The 15,915-nt window shown below is 39.4% G+C and overlaps 1 protein-coding gene across 1 annotated transcript; it reads left to right on the plus strand.

Annotated features, from left to right (window-relative positions):
* The first annotated feature begins 512 nt into the window (after positions 1–512).
* On the plus strand, positions 513–15,887 carry ehhadh (enoyl-CoA, hydratase/3-hydroxyacyl CoA dehydrogenase). The gene is made up of 7 exons (XM_032567428.1): positions 513–676; positions 2,295–2,398; positions 2,569–2,738; positions 3,725–3,836; positions 5,785–5,889; positions 10,117–10,458; positions 12,183–15,887. The coding sequence occupies exons 1-7, from the start codon at positions 603–605 to the stop codon at positions 13,430–13,432; spliced, it is 2,157 nt and encodes a 718-aa protein (XP_032423319.1). The 5' UTR covers positions 513–602; the 3' UTR covers positions 13,433–15,887.
* The last annotated feature ends 28 nt before the right edge of the window (positions 15,888–15,915 follow it).

Below are 15,915 nucleotides of genomic sequence, written 5' to 3' on the forward strand. Positions count from 1 at the left end.
AACAGATTAATCTGGCGAAAGAATATTATTACAGATGTTCTAATTCTTTTCTGTTATCTGAGTGAAGACTTCTTCTGCCTCTGAGTTAAGATGTGTGAAAGTCTCATGACAGCCTGCTAACAGCTCAATTTCCATTAAATGCAGTTGTTTCCAAACACTGCTTATTCCCCTCATTTGCTTTAGCTGTCCCTTCTTAAATCTCCTTCTGGATGTATGGTTAAAAAGCCAGGGAAAGATATGTTGTAGAAGGGGTAATGAGCCTTCCCCATTATAATCCAACGAGGAGGTGGTTTGGACTTCCTTCTTCTTTTTCTGTTCTTTCTACTATTTTTTTTTCTTGTATAGGTGCAAAAAAAAAACCCAAAAACAATTTGTATTTTGAATGTATCTTAAGAGTTCACTGATTAAGTGCATGTTTTAGCTGCGCGAGCATTTTAAATCGAGAAAATGAGTGAAACAACCCTTTAATAAGACACTTCGAATCAGACACCAACTTCAGCGTCGCTGATTCGCGCTTCCATGTGTCTCGCTAACGATTTCAAAGTTCAGTTGGTGAACAGGAAAAGACGTGCAACAACAACACGAAATATTTTTTGGACACCATGGCTTTTTACAGCCGAGTTTCAGGCTCTGTTGGCATGATAACTCTGCAGAATCCTCCCGTCAATGCACTGAGGTGAGAAACAATCAAGTCTGTCCTTCAAAATAAATACATGACTTATTGCACAATCCTAATTTGCTTTGAAAATATGATTATGTACAAATACATTTTGCGAGCATAAACAAGGAAGAGTAAGTAATACGTTATTTTCTCAGTTGGTCAAATGTTGAAGTAACGCGTGGATTTAATTTAAAATGGCAATTTGGATTCATTTCAGTGTTTTGCACGTACGTTTATTATAAAACTTGCTGTTACGGGATAAAAAGTTCACATTCCGACAAGAATCTAAATGCAACTCAAGAATAAACACCGTCATTTCTTTAAGAAAACAATAAAATAGACATAGCCATGTGGGATACATTTGCTCCTTCCGTGCGTGAAAGCAGCAATACCTACTAGGTAAGGCACTGGATTAGTAAGTAACGAAGTAAAAGTAACGTACTTGTACTCCCTTTGCAATACAAAGACAGCGAATTTAGCTTTTGTTTTGCTCCCTTATCTAATTAAAGAGGTTGAACTCCACCTTTAACCCATGTTGTGCTCTGCCCATCAGATTGTTCCCTTAGATACACTGAGTGCTTTCAATGAATCACCGTTATTAATAATTTACTGGATGAGAACAAAACTTTATCTAACAGTGACACTCTGTTAACATTCTACAAACATCTTAAATCAGAGTCGTTCTGTTTTGACTTGTCCATAATATGTTCTGGGCTTCATTTCCCTGTTAGTTTGAAGTCAACTCTTTATGGAATGGATGCTTTTGTTTTGCTGACCTCCCTTAATGTTTTAGTTAATAAAAATATACAACTTAGCATTATGTATTTACAGTCCAGTGCATCCAGTTCCCGAGCAAAACAGTACAGTATCTCAAGATTTAAACATCTCAGATTGCATAACTAAATCTATGATGTGCAAATGAAAAAAATAATAATATGACGACACAACATGGCCGTCCACCTTAGCTGACTGACCTGGCAATGAATCATAAAAGCATCAAGGGTCCCATGGTAACTCAGGAAGAGTTTAGAGTAATAACCTGAGTAATAGTACACATTTGCTGTTTCCTACAATCTCATGGAGGAGACCTGGCAAATTATTGCTCTGGTCAGATGAGATCAAAATTCAAAGTAACATGGTACAATACCCCCATGCTAAAAATCAGGCGTGATGATATCATACTGTGTCATTCTTTTTCCCAGCTGTATAGATATTCTTCACTGAAGGTGATTATTCAAAGTCTTAATTGAGGCAGCGGCCTTTTAATTATGTAGTTTTTGAAGGCAATTGGTTGCGCAATAGTTTATTTAAGGGTGTCAAAGTAACTGGGGATAAAGATATATGGATCCAAAACTTATTAGATTTTATTTGTCAAAAAAACTGTGAAAAAATTGTATCCTTTTCCTTCCACTGTATGGTTTCCAAAATGTCCTACTGGTCTGTCTAATAAAACCCTGATAGAATAAATTGTAGGTTGTGTTTGTAACATGAACGCTTTTGCCTGGAACAGTATTTGTAGCAATAGTAAGCAGGAGAATTTCAGCAAAAAACACTCTAGTGTTCTGGAACCTCAGTTGGGAGTAGCTTAAAGCCAACAATGTTGTAAATCTGCTGTTTATGTTTCTTTCTGCAGTGCAGCGGTGAGGCAAGGCATTGTTGACACGATGCACAGAGCGCTCAGTGAGCCAGAGGTGAAGTCTGTGGTAATCTGTGGCCAGAATGGAAAATTTTGTGGAGGTACAGACACTCCATGTCAGTGATAATGCACTTCTAAATAATTCAGGATTCACCTTGTTTCATAAAGTTAAAAAAGTTCTTTAAATGTTCTGTTCCAGTTGTTTATTTTTTATGGCTAAAATCATTGGCAGCTCATGTTACAGGTTTGTCATCATGATTTTGTACAACAGGAGCAGACATCAGAGAGTTTGGGGCCAAGATGACCGGGCCTCCTCTGGTGCCAATGGTCCATCTGATCGAGGCAGCATCCAAACCGGTGGTGGCAGCCATAGAGGGGATCGCTTTAGGCGGAGGCCTCGAGTTGGCGCTCTCTTGTCACTATCGTATCGCCCACTCTAAGGTTAGTTCACACTTCAAGTCCCTTTGTTAGTCACTGTCTTCATGCCGACAGTGTAGAGCTGCATCAGTGACAGGTTTATATTTCATGATAACGCTATTTACACTGAATTGACTTTTCATAAGTCTTTCCGGAATTTCCAGGCTTTTAAAGTAAATTAAAATGGAGTAAACTTTATCAGCATAAATAATAATATAAAAAGTAGCTTTATGCCAAAAAGTACATATTACATTCAGACATGTCACAGTTGATTTTTTTAGTTATATTTTTTAAGATGGTCCATATTTCCTTTGATTCCATTCAGAGAAGCTGCAGTGTTTTGACTTATAGTCTTGCTTCTTCAACTTTTTATATTTTGCCACATTACAAACACAAACTAAAAAAATGTTTATTTAAATTTTATGTGTAGATCAACACAAAGGGCTGGATGATTGTGAGTTAAGATGTTGCATGCTATTTTAGAAAAGAAAAAATCCCAAAATTGTGGGATAAATTAATATTAATATTTAAATTTATTAAATTAATATTTACCTCATTTTTACTTGAAATCCTCTAAAAAACACATCTCGAAACCTTGAGATGCATCAATCAGACTTTTAAGAGCTGATAAATATTTCTGCTTTACTTTTGAAGCTCTAACACAAAGTCATTTGTTATAGTTTAACATTAAATGTAACAAACATGGACCACAAGAAAGTGCTACAATTAGCTTTAAAATGCAGTATTTATTGAGCTGAAAAAAACCCCAAGATGATCCACATTTTTGCACCATGTAATCCTGTTCTGTATCTCCTTTTTACAAACCTCATCACAAAATGCATGGACGGACTTGCATTTTGTTGTTGATGAAGCAATTAGCAGGGTGAAAAAAGTTGGTTTTCAGTTTGATCCATTTTAATGAATAGGAAGAAAATCCCGCTTTTGTCAAATGTCTGCATTGTGAGACTGGGCTCACCAACACATTGTACTTCATGAATAATTTGATTCAGGCCAGACTGGGATTTCCAGAGGTGGCTTTGGGTCTGCTGCCAGGTGCAGGAGGAACTCAGCGTCTGCCAAGGCTCATTGGAGTCCCAGCTAGCTTGGACCTCATCACCACAGGTACTTTCATAAAAAACTTATCATATAGATGCTCCTGTTGCTATGAAAATGATTTAGTGTCTTATTTTCCAGCAGCTCAATTGATTGTTTCTATGAAATTCTAGAACAAAATAACTAACCATATCAAACAGCTAAATGTCTAGAGAAATTCTTAGAAAAATCTGGGTTGTAAAGTTTGGGCAAAAGTCTGTTTTCCTCAAGGAGAAGTAGCCATCATTATGAACTTGACAAGTCTCTATGCTGTAAAAAGCTACAAAGGATTTCTAAAGTTCTGTGTCTTCATTAGATAACAAAGTTTTCTCTAAAAGAAAAACAAAACAAAACAGGGACTCTGTTAATTTGCTTAATTTAATGACCAGGGTTCATGCAAAATTTGGTAAAGAAAATTATAAAATTTGACTTAAGGATTTTCCAGTTCTGGATAAGTAGATTACTTTTCCAAGGCGCTGTGAGGGATGTAACCTTCAGTAAATCAGACTGGATACCTCAGGCCTAGGCTAACTTTTATATATCAACACATCAGAGCAGAAGCCTTTAAGTGAAAGATCAGATGAAGCCAATTAAATACAGAATGTTTTAAAGAGCAGAATTCTTAATAAAGCGAAAAAAGTCCAACCTTGGCCCAACTTAAGGTGCTCTACTAAGTTAACCAGTCACAGATGTATTTGTAAAGTATTTGTGCTGGAAGTAAAGTTTTCCTCTAAACAGATGTTTCTGGAAGTTTTTGTTGCTCAACAGGTTTCAGCAGGTTACTTTCTTCTGCAGTAAGAGTAAAGACTCTAGTGTGGTTTGATTTTTCAGTTTATCGGACAGCATTTTATTAATGCAGAAAGTCATTTAAGTTGCTATATGCATCTTACTCCGTTGGCCAGCAGGTGTCAGCACATGGTAGGTTGTACAGCTTGTGTCCGACTTTCTACTTATAAAGAATTATCTCAATGAGTTTGACACTTGGCTAAAATGTCAGTTTTTGTGATTCATAAAAGATCAAGATAAATATATTTCAAAACTTTTCCCACCTTTAATGTGATTTTAAAATATTTAAGTGCAAACAAATCTGTGAGATGGGGAAAATTAAGCTGCGGTAACCTGGTTGCACTGTGTGAACACCAATAGAAAAACACCCTGTTTTACACACCTTTTAATCTGATTTCAAAATTTCTTGTTCTTGTTCTTGTTCTAACATTACGTGTGAATGTAACTAATTTACAATAAAGTTTAGCTCTCCAGCTAAGATTTTCATGACATTTGCATCCTTTCACTACAAATCGACCGTTCTGGAAGAATGTGTTTATAATTAGCATTAGTTTGGTTGGCACAGAAACAATGCAAAATAACACTAGTGAAACATGGTGGTGGCAGTATCATGCTCTGGCTTTTTCAAATGGAACTAGAGATTTTGTCAAAACTGGGTGAAGTTTTGAACCAAAATCTTCAGGTTTCGGCCCTAAAGCTTCAGATGTAGTTTTTATTATTATTATTGTTTCTCAGCAAAGCAGGCATTTAAAATTATCAAAATGGATGAATTTGAAGTTCTTCAGTTGGTCTAACCAGAGTCTAGAACTAAATGTGTCAGAAAGTCTGCCTTGAGATCTGAAAAGAGCTTTGGACAAGAGATGTCTTCATCTTCAAGTAGATTTAGAGGCTTTTGGCAAAGCAGAGTGGACATACTGTATATTGCCAAAGTGTGGGAGGCTGGCAGACTGTTAAGGGTGTTAATACTACTGCTGAGATAATAAATTACATTTAAATATAGGAAAGTTGTGAAATCATTTCTCATTCTCATTTTTTATATGATAAAAGTCACTTTAGCAGTGGTGCATTGACATATATACAGTATTATAAGCTACCCAGTAACAAGGTGCCCTTTACATATAAATTTGACGCCCACTGACTTTAATATGTCATGTTCTACATAATGTATAGAGGACTTCTGTGTGTGCCACAGGCCGCCAAGTGACTGCAGCTGAGGCTCGGCAGCTTGGAATTGTTGATGAGGTGACGGATCTCAACGCTGTGGATGCAGCTGTCAAGTTTGCCCAAAGTGTGGCAGGTAAGCCGCAAGATAAATGCTTCTGGAGGTATTTAATGGAGTGATAGAAACTTTCTTCCCGGCATTAAATATTAACCCGGCGGAAGGAGGAGAAACTTCTATTAGAGTGGTTATTTTAGGCCAGGCCGACATCAAGACGTGTCGATGTGAAGCCTTTGGAAGGCAAAGCAAGCAGAAGACACGACAGCCAGATCCTCCACCAACACGGTCCATAAATGTTTCATGGCTCTGTCAGATGGGCTCTGATGTCTTCACTGCTTTTGCTGTATTATTCAGGAAGGCGAAAAGGGACAAACTTTCTTAGAATATTAATATCAAGGCCCTCTCCAGTCGATTAGTGGTACGAGGATTTCCCGCACGCACGTGAATCTGACTCATTTTACACACTGAGTGGATTCCTGAAGTGTGCCACATCCCTGGAGAGCTGGAGGAGCGATCTCCCAGTCTGACTGAAGAATAGGTCATTCTCTTTGGCTGAATGGGGATAAAAGTGAAAAGAAAAGCCAGTGTTCTCGGCTCAAATGAAAAATGAAAACGCTTTATGTCTCCACATCTGCTGCAGACAGTAATGTTGTTTTAAACTGTGGGGGTCTTGGCTAACAGTTTCTGCTTGATATCTTTCTGTTAATTAAAAAAGAATGACCTGTGGATTCGTATTTAACATGGAAGAAGTAAGAAAGGAGCAAAGTATCATGTCTACTGCTTCTGTTTGAGCTTGCGTTCTTTCACATAAAGTGAACTGAACACACACCGTCACTCGTCTGGTTGTGTGTGTTGGGAGTACACACAGGAGGGAGGCATATTTAGCCCCAGCAGGGTCTTACTTTATGGAGCAGTTTTTGTTTTTCTGTGTGAAACAAACATGAATTGATGTTTGTATGACTCCACTGGAGGCTTCACGTCACTTTGTGTCAAATATGTCATCTGCAGCTGATGTTTGTAGGTTTCTGAACCCTGACATCTTTTTTTGGAGGCGTTCAAATCAGCAGGAAGTCTGTTTGGGTGTCAGTATTGGGCCTACAGCTATGTTCTTTTGTCTGTAGAAAATGCCAACTTTTGGGTCTGAAAAACACATTTAATACATCATAATATAATAAAAGATAATGTCAGGAAGAGCTATTGTCTCCTCTCTGTACTTTGTTACCATGAGAACAGGGTTGCTGCCAGTCTGGAAAACTATTCAACAGGTCTGGATAAGTATGGAAAAATATCCGCCCATCTGTCTATTTTCTTTCTCTTTTCCTCACTCACCCAATTTTTTTCAAGTACCATAATTTAATCCTGACATCTGCAGAAGTATTTGCAATGAATTCTCAATAAACTTCTGTTTTTAGTATAACTGTGAGCTGAAAAGGACGGAGAACTCTGGAGATTAAAGTCTGAAAAAGTGGTGTTTGTACAGATACCCTGTGACAAAGGGATTTGTGTGTGTAAAGCTCAAATGCCTGAATAAAATCAAGTAACAGACATGTAGTATTAGGATAGTAACCTTAGTTTGTGGATGCATTTTTGTTTAAAAAAAGCATGAAAACTTTGAGCCCAGGATGCAAAATATATTAAGGTCACGCCTCTCCACATAAACACCACACAAGTCCACATTTGCTTAAAAAAAATCATTTTGTGCATTTAATTTAATGCAGGCGTGGCCAGGAACAGATCTGAGTCTCTCACTGGTGATGAGATTAACTTTTTCTTTTTTTTTACCCAGCGGTTGCAACATCTGCCCGCTACATCTGTCGAGGGGGCAGCCAGGTTTCCCATCCACTGCAAATCCACAGCTCAACCATTTACAGATTAACTGCTGCAATAATGCCTCGTAAATCACACTGAAACGGCATCACACTTCCACATACCACCTCACCGATGTGTGATTGTTTACCGAGAATAAATTCTTTATCATGGATAACCTTCATCCCCATTTCTCTATTTTTAATATCCTTCTTCTGAGAAATGTGTTTCCTATCGGAGAAAGTGGTTAAGATAAGTCAGATATTCTTGCTGTCGCTTTAAGCTTCACCTCAGTGACCCAGTTTCCGACCCAGACCCTTATGTGAGAGTAATTCAGTAGAGCTGTGAAGGTTTCTGACTGCTGTCTCTTGTAATCACATCAGAGGAGTCAGGATTGGGAATTAAGATGCCTCTAACAAGGTTTTGGCAGAGCGGCCATCTTTTTCTTTCTCGTTCTTTAAAATCACAGCATGCAGGAAGGCTTGTGCTGTGAGGTTGTTGGATTAAACATTAAATCTTCTCTTGTAAACATTCTCTTATACAATGCCTTGCAAAGTCATTGAATCATAAGGGGTGAATTCAAGTGCATGTCACACTTTCAAAACTTTTACTTGCAAAAAATTGAAGACCTTAAATATTTTCTCTTCCAGTTCATAATTGTCCACTACTTTGAGCTGATTTGTTACCATCATCATTACACCAAGGTGACAAGGTGAATGTGTCTGGATATTTTGGAAGCTACTGTAGGGTTTGCCTTTGCTCGAAATTCCAAGAGCTACAGACTTTTGTTGGAAGTGAACCTTTTGCTTTTTTGTTTCGCTCAGAGCTGCAGCGTTCAGCCAGAGTCCCTGCGATTATCTGGAAGCGGCCTGTCAGATCAGCCTGCTCTCAGAAGCTGACTGAGTGGATGAATGTGCCTGAAAAATGAATTATATCCACACTTCCTGAGTGCTGGTTGAAAATTCCAGCAGAGTGGAGAAGTGAAAAGTACGGCTTGAAAAGGGGAAGCACTTTTTAGCTGGAAATTAAAATTATGCTTATGAATATGACCATAAACTAGATTCATGGAATAATTTATACAATCATATGCTCCCTAAAGATATTCATGAATTGTTTCAAATTGTTTTTAACTAAAACAGTAAAGTATAAATATATTACAATATATACTATATATACTATAAATACACTGTGGTATGTGTATCTCTGATGCTGGGGTTAAGCTGTGGAACAGTTTGCCAGAAGATTTTGTTAAGAAAAATGATTATTTTTTGGTGTTTAATATAGCCAATATACGACATGTGTAACAGTTATATACAATACTTCTATTTGGAACAGGTCTCGTCTGAGATGCGGAAAGCAGACAAAGCAGGGCCTTTTTTCCTCCCCCTTTTGACAGACACAGCAATAAAATTTACAGTCTGAAAGAGGTTAGAGACTCTTTGGCGCCTCTCCCCGTATCTGGCACGGCCCAAGACGAAGAGGTCCGCCCGTTTGCGTAGATAAAAAACAGACACCTTTGCTATAAATCAGGAAGTCCCAACTTTCTCTGGGGGGCCGAGACAGGGCTCTGATTAGTCGGACAACGGAATGCCTTCTTTGCATATATTAAATAGGGAAACGCCTCTTTGGTTAAAATTTCAGGTCAACACCGGAGAGTCTGAGAGTTTTTTCATCTTTTCTGCACGTGGGCGCCTTTGTCTGTCTTTATGTTCGTTTGTCTTCCCTTGTGTGTCTTATTTTGTGATAAAATGCATATCTCTGTTCCTCTGCAGCTTTGTTGTCGATTGCTTTGTATGAGATTAAACTCCGTGATTTGTGACGTCAACACGTTTTGTTGTTGTTTCGTTTTAGCAGCACGCCGTCGCTACACGTCGCTGCACGGAGAGCGTCACTCGCCAAGGACTCGGAAGATCCCGGGCAAGATTAAAGAGGAAAAGAGCCAAACGTTTTGTCCAAAGCTAGCATTAAATGATCCTCTTTTTTAATAATTTTAATCAAAGTAATAACATAATAGTTTAAAAGGGAATTAAAACTGAGTAATTGAAAGCTATGAAGGCACTTGCATTTTTGAAGTCTGATTGAAACCTTTGTGATATTGATTTACAACATCACAAACTTCACTTACCTTTTAATTTTTCTGATTTTTTTTTCTTGTCTTAACTTAGTTGTTGATTTTGTGTACCATTTGCTATACTAAAACTATGAAGAGTGGAAATGGTTTATTTGCAATGAACATGCGATGGCAGGCACATTTAAGCTGAATAACTTCCGCCTTCACCATATCAATCTATGTAACAGTTTTAGGTAATTTTTATTTGATTTTGTTTCGACTTTGTTTGATTACAGTTAGAGTATTGATTAATGACTATTATAATGTGCGTGTCTTTGTGTTGTTATAGTCTGACCAGAAGCTACCTTTTATAAGTGTGTTTTCACTGCTTCCTGCTTTCCACTAGCTGCAATTTCCTTGAAGAGACTTCCTCATTGCTTCTCTTCCAGATAAATCTTTGGATGCGCGCCGCATCAGCACCTATCCGTGTCCACGTCCCCCCGATTTGGATACGATCTTTGAAAGGGCAATGCAACAGGTGCGGCGGAGCGCCCGCGGAGCTATAGCACCGGGTACCTGTGTCCAAGCAGTTCACGCTGCTGTCACGCTGCCCTACGCTAAGGGAATGGAGCGAGAGCAGGAGCTGTTTTCCGTACTTTTCAACTCAGGTCAGGCCCGGGCTCTACAGTACTACTTCTTTGCCCAGAGAGCCGTCAGCAGGTGGAGCACGGCCAGCGGAGCCCGCTGGGACACCAGCAAGCCCAGGCCTGTGCATAAAGCAGCTGTCATCGGTAAGAGCTCTAGGCTTCTAATTTGTACTCAGCTTTCAATTAGCACAGGCACACTGACTCATCAAGCTATCTGTGTGGCATCTCCAAAGTCCTGTTGCCTATGGAAACTAAGCCCTCATTAACAGTTCATCCGAGTTTGGTAAATGGACTCGCTATTCCCTGCAGGGAGGATTGGATGCACCCCAGTTTGGATATGCGCGGCTCAGCAGCTTGTGCATTAAAATTGCAAGCTCTGGAAAACCATTTAATATGTGAAAGATGATATTAGAGAATGTGCATTTCTCTCTGCATTATGCTGTCACTTTAATTTAGTGGGTGAGAACAAGGTACCTGAGCATATTACACTCATAGTGAAATATTTCTAGCCTTTATTTCATGTAATTTGATGAATATGACTTACTAACCTAAAATTTAGTATCCCAGAAAATTAATATATGTATGACCAATAAATATACTTGACATTTTTTAAACAAAACTGTCAGGTTTCTGCAGAGTATGTCAATTTCTATCCTCTAAATACTTGGTTGGGGCTCATTTTGCGCCGTGGCATGGAGGCGGCCTGCATCTAATGGACGCACAGGTTGCTTTGATGGCTGCTTTCAGTCATCTTCCTTGTTGGTTCCTCATGACAACACAACATAAATTTCCTATGAGGTTTAGGTCAGGGGAGTTTGCTGGCCAATCAATGACAGGAACATTATGGTCATTGAACCAGCCTTTGGTACCTTTGGCAATGTGGGCAGGTACCAATTCTTGCTGGAAAATAAAATCCTCATGTCCAAACAGCTCGTCAGCAGAAGAAAGCACGAAATGCTCTAGAATTTCCTGGTAGATGGCTTAATTAACTGTGGACTTCAGAAAACACAGTGGACTGACACCAGCAGATAACATGGCACCCAAATCGTCACTGATGGTGGAAACTTCACACTGGACTTCAAGCCATGTGGATTTTGTCTCTCCACTCTTCTCCAGACTCTATAACCTGGATTTCCAAATTAAATGTGAACTTTAAATTGACCTAAAAAAAGGACTTTGAAGCAGAAAGCAACAGCACTGTAGATTTTCCCTTTTGCCAAGTAAGACATGTGTTGCCCATGTGTGGGATTCATCTGTGGTAGTGGCTCTGGATGTTCTGACCTCAGCCTCGGTCCACTTCATAAAGCTCCCTCAAATTCTTGAATCGATTTTTCTTGACAACCCTTTGAAGGCTGCAGTTATTCCTGCTGCTGGTGCACATTTTTATGTCACAGTTTTTCCTTCCACTAATATGCTATAACTTTTTTACAATATTCTAATTTTCCAAGACATAGAATTTTGACTTTTAAACATCAAAATTCCATGAAATAAATGATTGAAATATTTAACACTATGTTTATTGAATCTATTTAATGAGTTCATCTTCCTGAAATGAGTGAGGAAATAAACTATTAAACATATTCACAATAATCTATTTTTTTAGATGTACATGTATTTTAAGGCTTGTCCATTCATTTTTCCATCTATCCCATCCTTGGAAATTAGGCTGATATTCCCAGTTTAGTGTGTGGAGCAGCTGCTCTCTGCTTGGAGGCTTGGATTCCAGACAATTTTTATGTTTGACTCAGCAGCCTGTTTAGAAGAAATCTTCACACTGCTTGATTTAATTAAACTGTTTAAAGTTTTATAGCATTGATTTGTGGATGAAATATTAACTGTGTTTAAACGTATGATTTCTATCCTCTAAGGGCTTGGCACCATGGGACGAGGTATAACTGTGTCCCTGGCCCAGGCAGGGTTCTCTGTGGTTGCCGTGGAGACCCAGGAGAAACAGCTGTCGGAGGCAAAGCAGGCGGTGTCTGGCATGTTGGAGAGGGGGGCCAAGAGACGAGGGGTGCCCCTGGCACACGATAAAATCAAATACAGCTGCAGCGTCCAGGCTGTGGCAGATGTTGACCTAGTCATTGAAGCTGTGTTTGAGGACATGGCTCTGAAGAAAACCATCTTCCAGCAGCTGTCGGCCATATGCAAACCGGGCGCACTCCTGTGCACAAACACCTCTGGGCTCGACATAGACGAGCTGGCTTCTCAAACCCAGAGTCCAGAACTGGTAGTCGGGATGCACTTCTTCGCGCCAGCTCATGTCATGCAGCTGCTGGAGGTGGTCTACGGGCCGCGCTCGTCCCCCGAAGCCGTGGCCACCGCCATGCAGATGGGGAAGAAGATGGGAAAAGTGAGTGTTGCAGTTGGAAACTGTCGGGGATTTGTAGGAAACCGTATGCTGAAGCTGTACTTGGAGCAAGCGTTCTTCCTGTTGGAAGAGGGAGCCACACCTGAGCAGGTGGACCAGGTGCTTGAGGAGTTCGGGTTTCCCATGGGTGTGTTCAAAGTGTCTGACCTCTCTGGGCTGGACATTGGCTGGAAGGTCAGGAAGGCGGATGGTTTAGTTTCGCCCGCCTTTACAGGAACATCTGCTAGAATCCGAGGCGACAGCAGGTACAGTCCTCTGGGAGACCTGTTGTGTGAACAGGGAAGGTTTGGTCAGAAAACAGGCAAAGGGTGGTATCAGTACGACAAACCCGGCGGTCGTGTGGCTAAACCCGACCCTTGGCTGTTCGGGTTTCTGGAGGACTATCGAGCCCAGCACGGCCTGGTGGCACGTCGCATCGACCACCAGGAGGTGCTCGAGCGCTGCCTCTACCCGCTGATCAACGAGGGCTTCCAGATCCTCCAGGACGGAATCGCCGCAGGACCCGAAGACATCGACGTCATCTATGTGCTCGGCTATGGCTGGCCCAGACATCGCGGGGGTCCCATGTTCTACGCTAGCCAGGTGGGTCTAGACAAGGTTGTAGAGAGGCTGGAGCACTACCAGCAGATCCACCCTGATGTTCCAGGTCTGCAGCCCTGCAGATTGCTCCGGAAGCTGGCAGCCATCAGCAACCCAGCAATCCACAAATGGAGGGAGGTCATCCAGAAACCCCGCAGCCAGCTTTAAACTTCAGCTCACCTCCAGTGTGACAGCAGATTTTTCTAATTACATTGCTAATTAACCAAATAATGTATATTTACTTTGCACGCATAAGTAGCTTTAATACAATGCATTAAATCACTCTCATCATCTATTTACTTTGTATTTATCAATGCAAACGTAACAATCGTTTAGAAGGTTTAATTTATTCAAATAAAAGCTGAAGAACCTACAGAAATGAAGTATAACAGATTTGTCACACTTAAATCTTTAAGACATAAATCACATTTTAATATCAGCCATACCAAAACAGGATAAAAACTGCTGCAGTGAACATGTCATCTATTAGGGAAAAAAGGTCTCCAAATAACCTGGCCCTATGTGAAAAAGAAATGTCCTGCTAAAGAGTTCATGTTGAACTGCCTGTTTAAGACCATACCATAGCATCTCACTCAGAATTAAATCCAGACTTTGACTAGACCACTGCAAAACCGTCAGACGTGCTTCGTAACATGGTCTTGCACCATGTTACCAAATGGGCTTGATTTTAACAGCACAAATCGGCGGGACATTTGCTTTAGGGATTTTTTGTTAGAGAGGAGATTTTCAGGTTTTATTAAATTAGAGTTGTAATCTTTCTGAAATGCTGTATTTGTTTTTATGTGAGATGTAATGAGTCAAACACCTGGCAAACAATTTGCACTTGTACCTTGTCAGTCCACAGAATAATTTCCAAAAAGTCTTTGGTATCATCAAGATGTTTTCTGGTAATTTTGAGACCGGCCTTTTAGATAGTCAGGAAAGCAAATAGTCTTTGCAAAAGTGTGTGTGTCACTCCACTTATACTGTGGAAAGAAATTGCTTTATTATGCACATAGTGGGCCCTCTAAGAGACTCAAATATGCACAAACCATAGCAATAAAAATGTTCAAGTTGTAGATATTTTTGTCTACATCAGTTGTGGATCTAACTTGAAGTACCAGAATCTGAGCTTTGTCTGTGCTATGCTTTAATTTAATAACCTGAAGCACTGTTTGGGGAAAAATAGAGTTAAAATGACAGATTCTGAATGCAGAACTGATTGCACTTCTAAAAACAACAACAAAACATTAAGCGAATCAGAAATGTGCAAAGCCAAATGAAATAAAAACATAATTGAGTTTGTGAAATTCCCAGTGGTTTTCCAGCGGGGTGTTTTTAGATGCAGATCACTAGTCATTTAAATGTAAGGTGACAGTAATGGGAGTAAATTGTTGAGGTTGTTAAAGTTATAGCTGCAGCCTCGGCAGAAATAGGGAAAAATCGTTTTAGTGGACGGCTGGCGGAGAGAAGAACCTCCTCTGTGGTTTGGTGGAGCTTTAAGTTATTATGAGTCTCTAAATCAGAGGTTGTAATGGAAAAAAAAACTTTTTTTATCATTCTCCACAATCTATTGAACATATTGCTGTTTTTATAAATACTGACTGTTGCACATCTGCAAATGAGGCTCAATGAAACACTACGTTGAAATCGCACTATTCATTACACTGGATGGATTGAACAGGGTGATGCATGAATGACATATTTGACAACATTAAATCCTACTGTCTTGTCAAACCTTATACAGAACAGCAGTGATGTCAGCTGACTGATTTCACATTCTGGTTAGAAGTGTTTCTATTTGCATTTAGAAATGACGGGAATAAACCAAAGGAAATATTTAATCACAAAGGTAACCAAACTATAGTAGCAGAAAGTACAAATAGGAAAATACTTTGATAGTGAAAAACAAAAAGTCTAATGAACTAATATACTATAACACTAAAAGACTGAAGGTGTACAAGACTAATTCATTGTTCAGTAAGAGAAATTCCTACAAAATCCCAAAGTTTGATATGTTTTCTCCTGTTTTTCCCAATATTTAAAGGGATTTAATTGGAATAAACCAAAATGAACTCATGCATAAAAATGCATTGAAGTAGACATTTTTCTAAACATCTGAAAAGTTTGGGGTGGATACTCAATTCTTCTGGAAGTTGAACCTCCCTCCCAGTTTGAAGTCTGTTGCAGGATGTTTGACTTCTCATCAACTATTGCCAGGTTGTTCCTTGACTCTGCTGAGCTAGATTTCACCCCTTAACATGATGCTGCCACTACCATGTTTAACTGATGGATGTTGTGTTAAGGGTGAAGTGCAGAGTTAGCTAATGTTGGTCTCATCTGATAAAATTACCTTCTTCCTATTTTTTTACCTCTTACCAATTTTCTGGTAGAAAGAAACTGATGTGTAACTTCCATTGCGCCTTATATTTGTGCATTTTTTTGTGTCGGTTTATTCTATTAAAATCCCTCAGAAAAACATGGAAGTTTATGATTGTAATCTGACAAAATGTAAGAAAAGTCTCATCGATGTACCTTTTTTTTAAATTATGACTTGTAATGTATTTTTCGACATGTGAATTATGACCAAATTCTTCAATAAAAGCATACTCAGAATATATATTTCAGAATAGTCGAGTTTCTTTCCATTT

The sequence above is a fragment of the Xiphophorus hellerii genome, chromosome 7 (genome assembly GCF_003331165.1).
Source record: "Xiphophorus hellerii strain 12219 chromosome 7, Xiphophorus_hellerii-4.1, whole genome shotgun sequence".
In the NCBI taxonomy this organism is placed as follows: Eukaryota; Metazoa; Chordata; class Actinopteri; order Cyprinodontiformes; family Poeciliidae; genus Xiphophorus; species Xiphophorus hellerii.

Coding starts and splice junctions, on each gene's coding strand:
- ehhadh (XM_032567428.1), top strand. CDS start 603: ATGGCTTTTTACAGCCGAGTTTCAGGCTCTGTTGGCATGATAACTCTG. Junction 2,399..2,568: donor GAATGGAAAATTTTGTGGAG/GTACAGACACTC, acceptor TTTGTACAACAG/GAGCAGACATCAGAGAGTTT. Junction 3,837..5,784: donor CTTGGACCTCATCACCACAG/GTACTTTCATAA, acceptor TGTGTGCCACAG/GCCGCCAAGTGACTGCAGCT.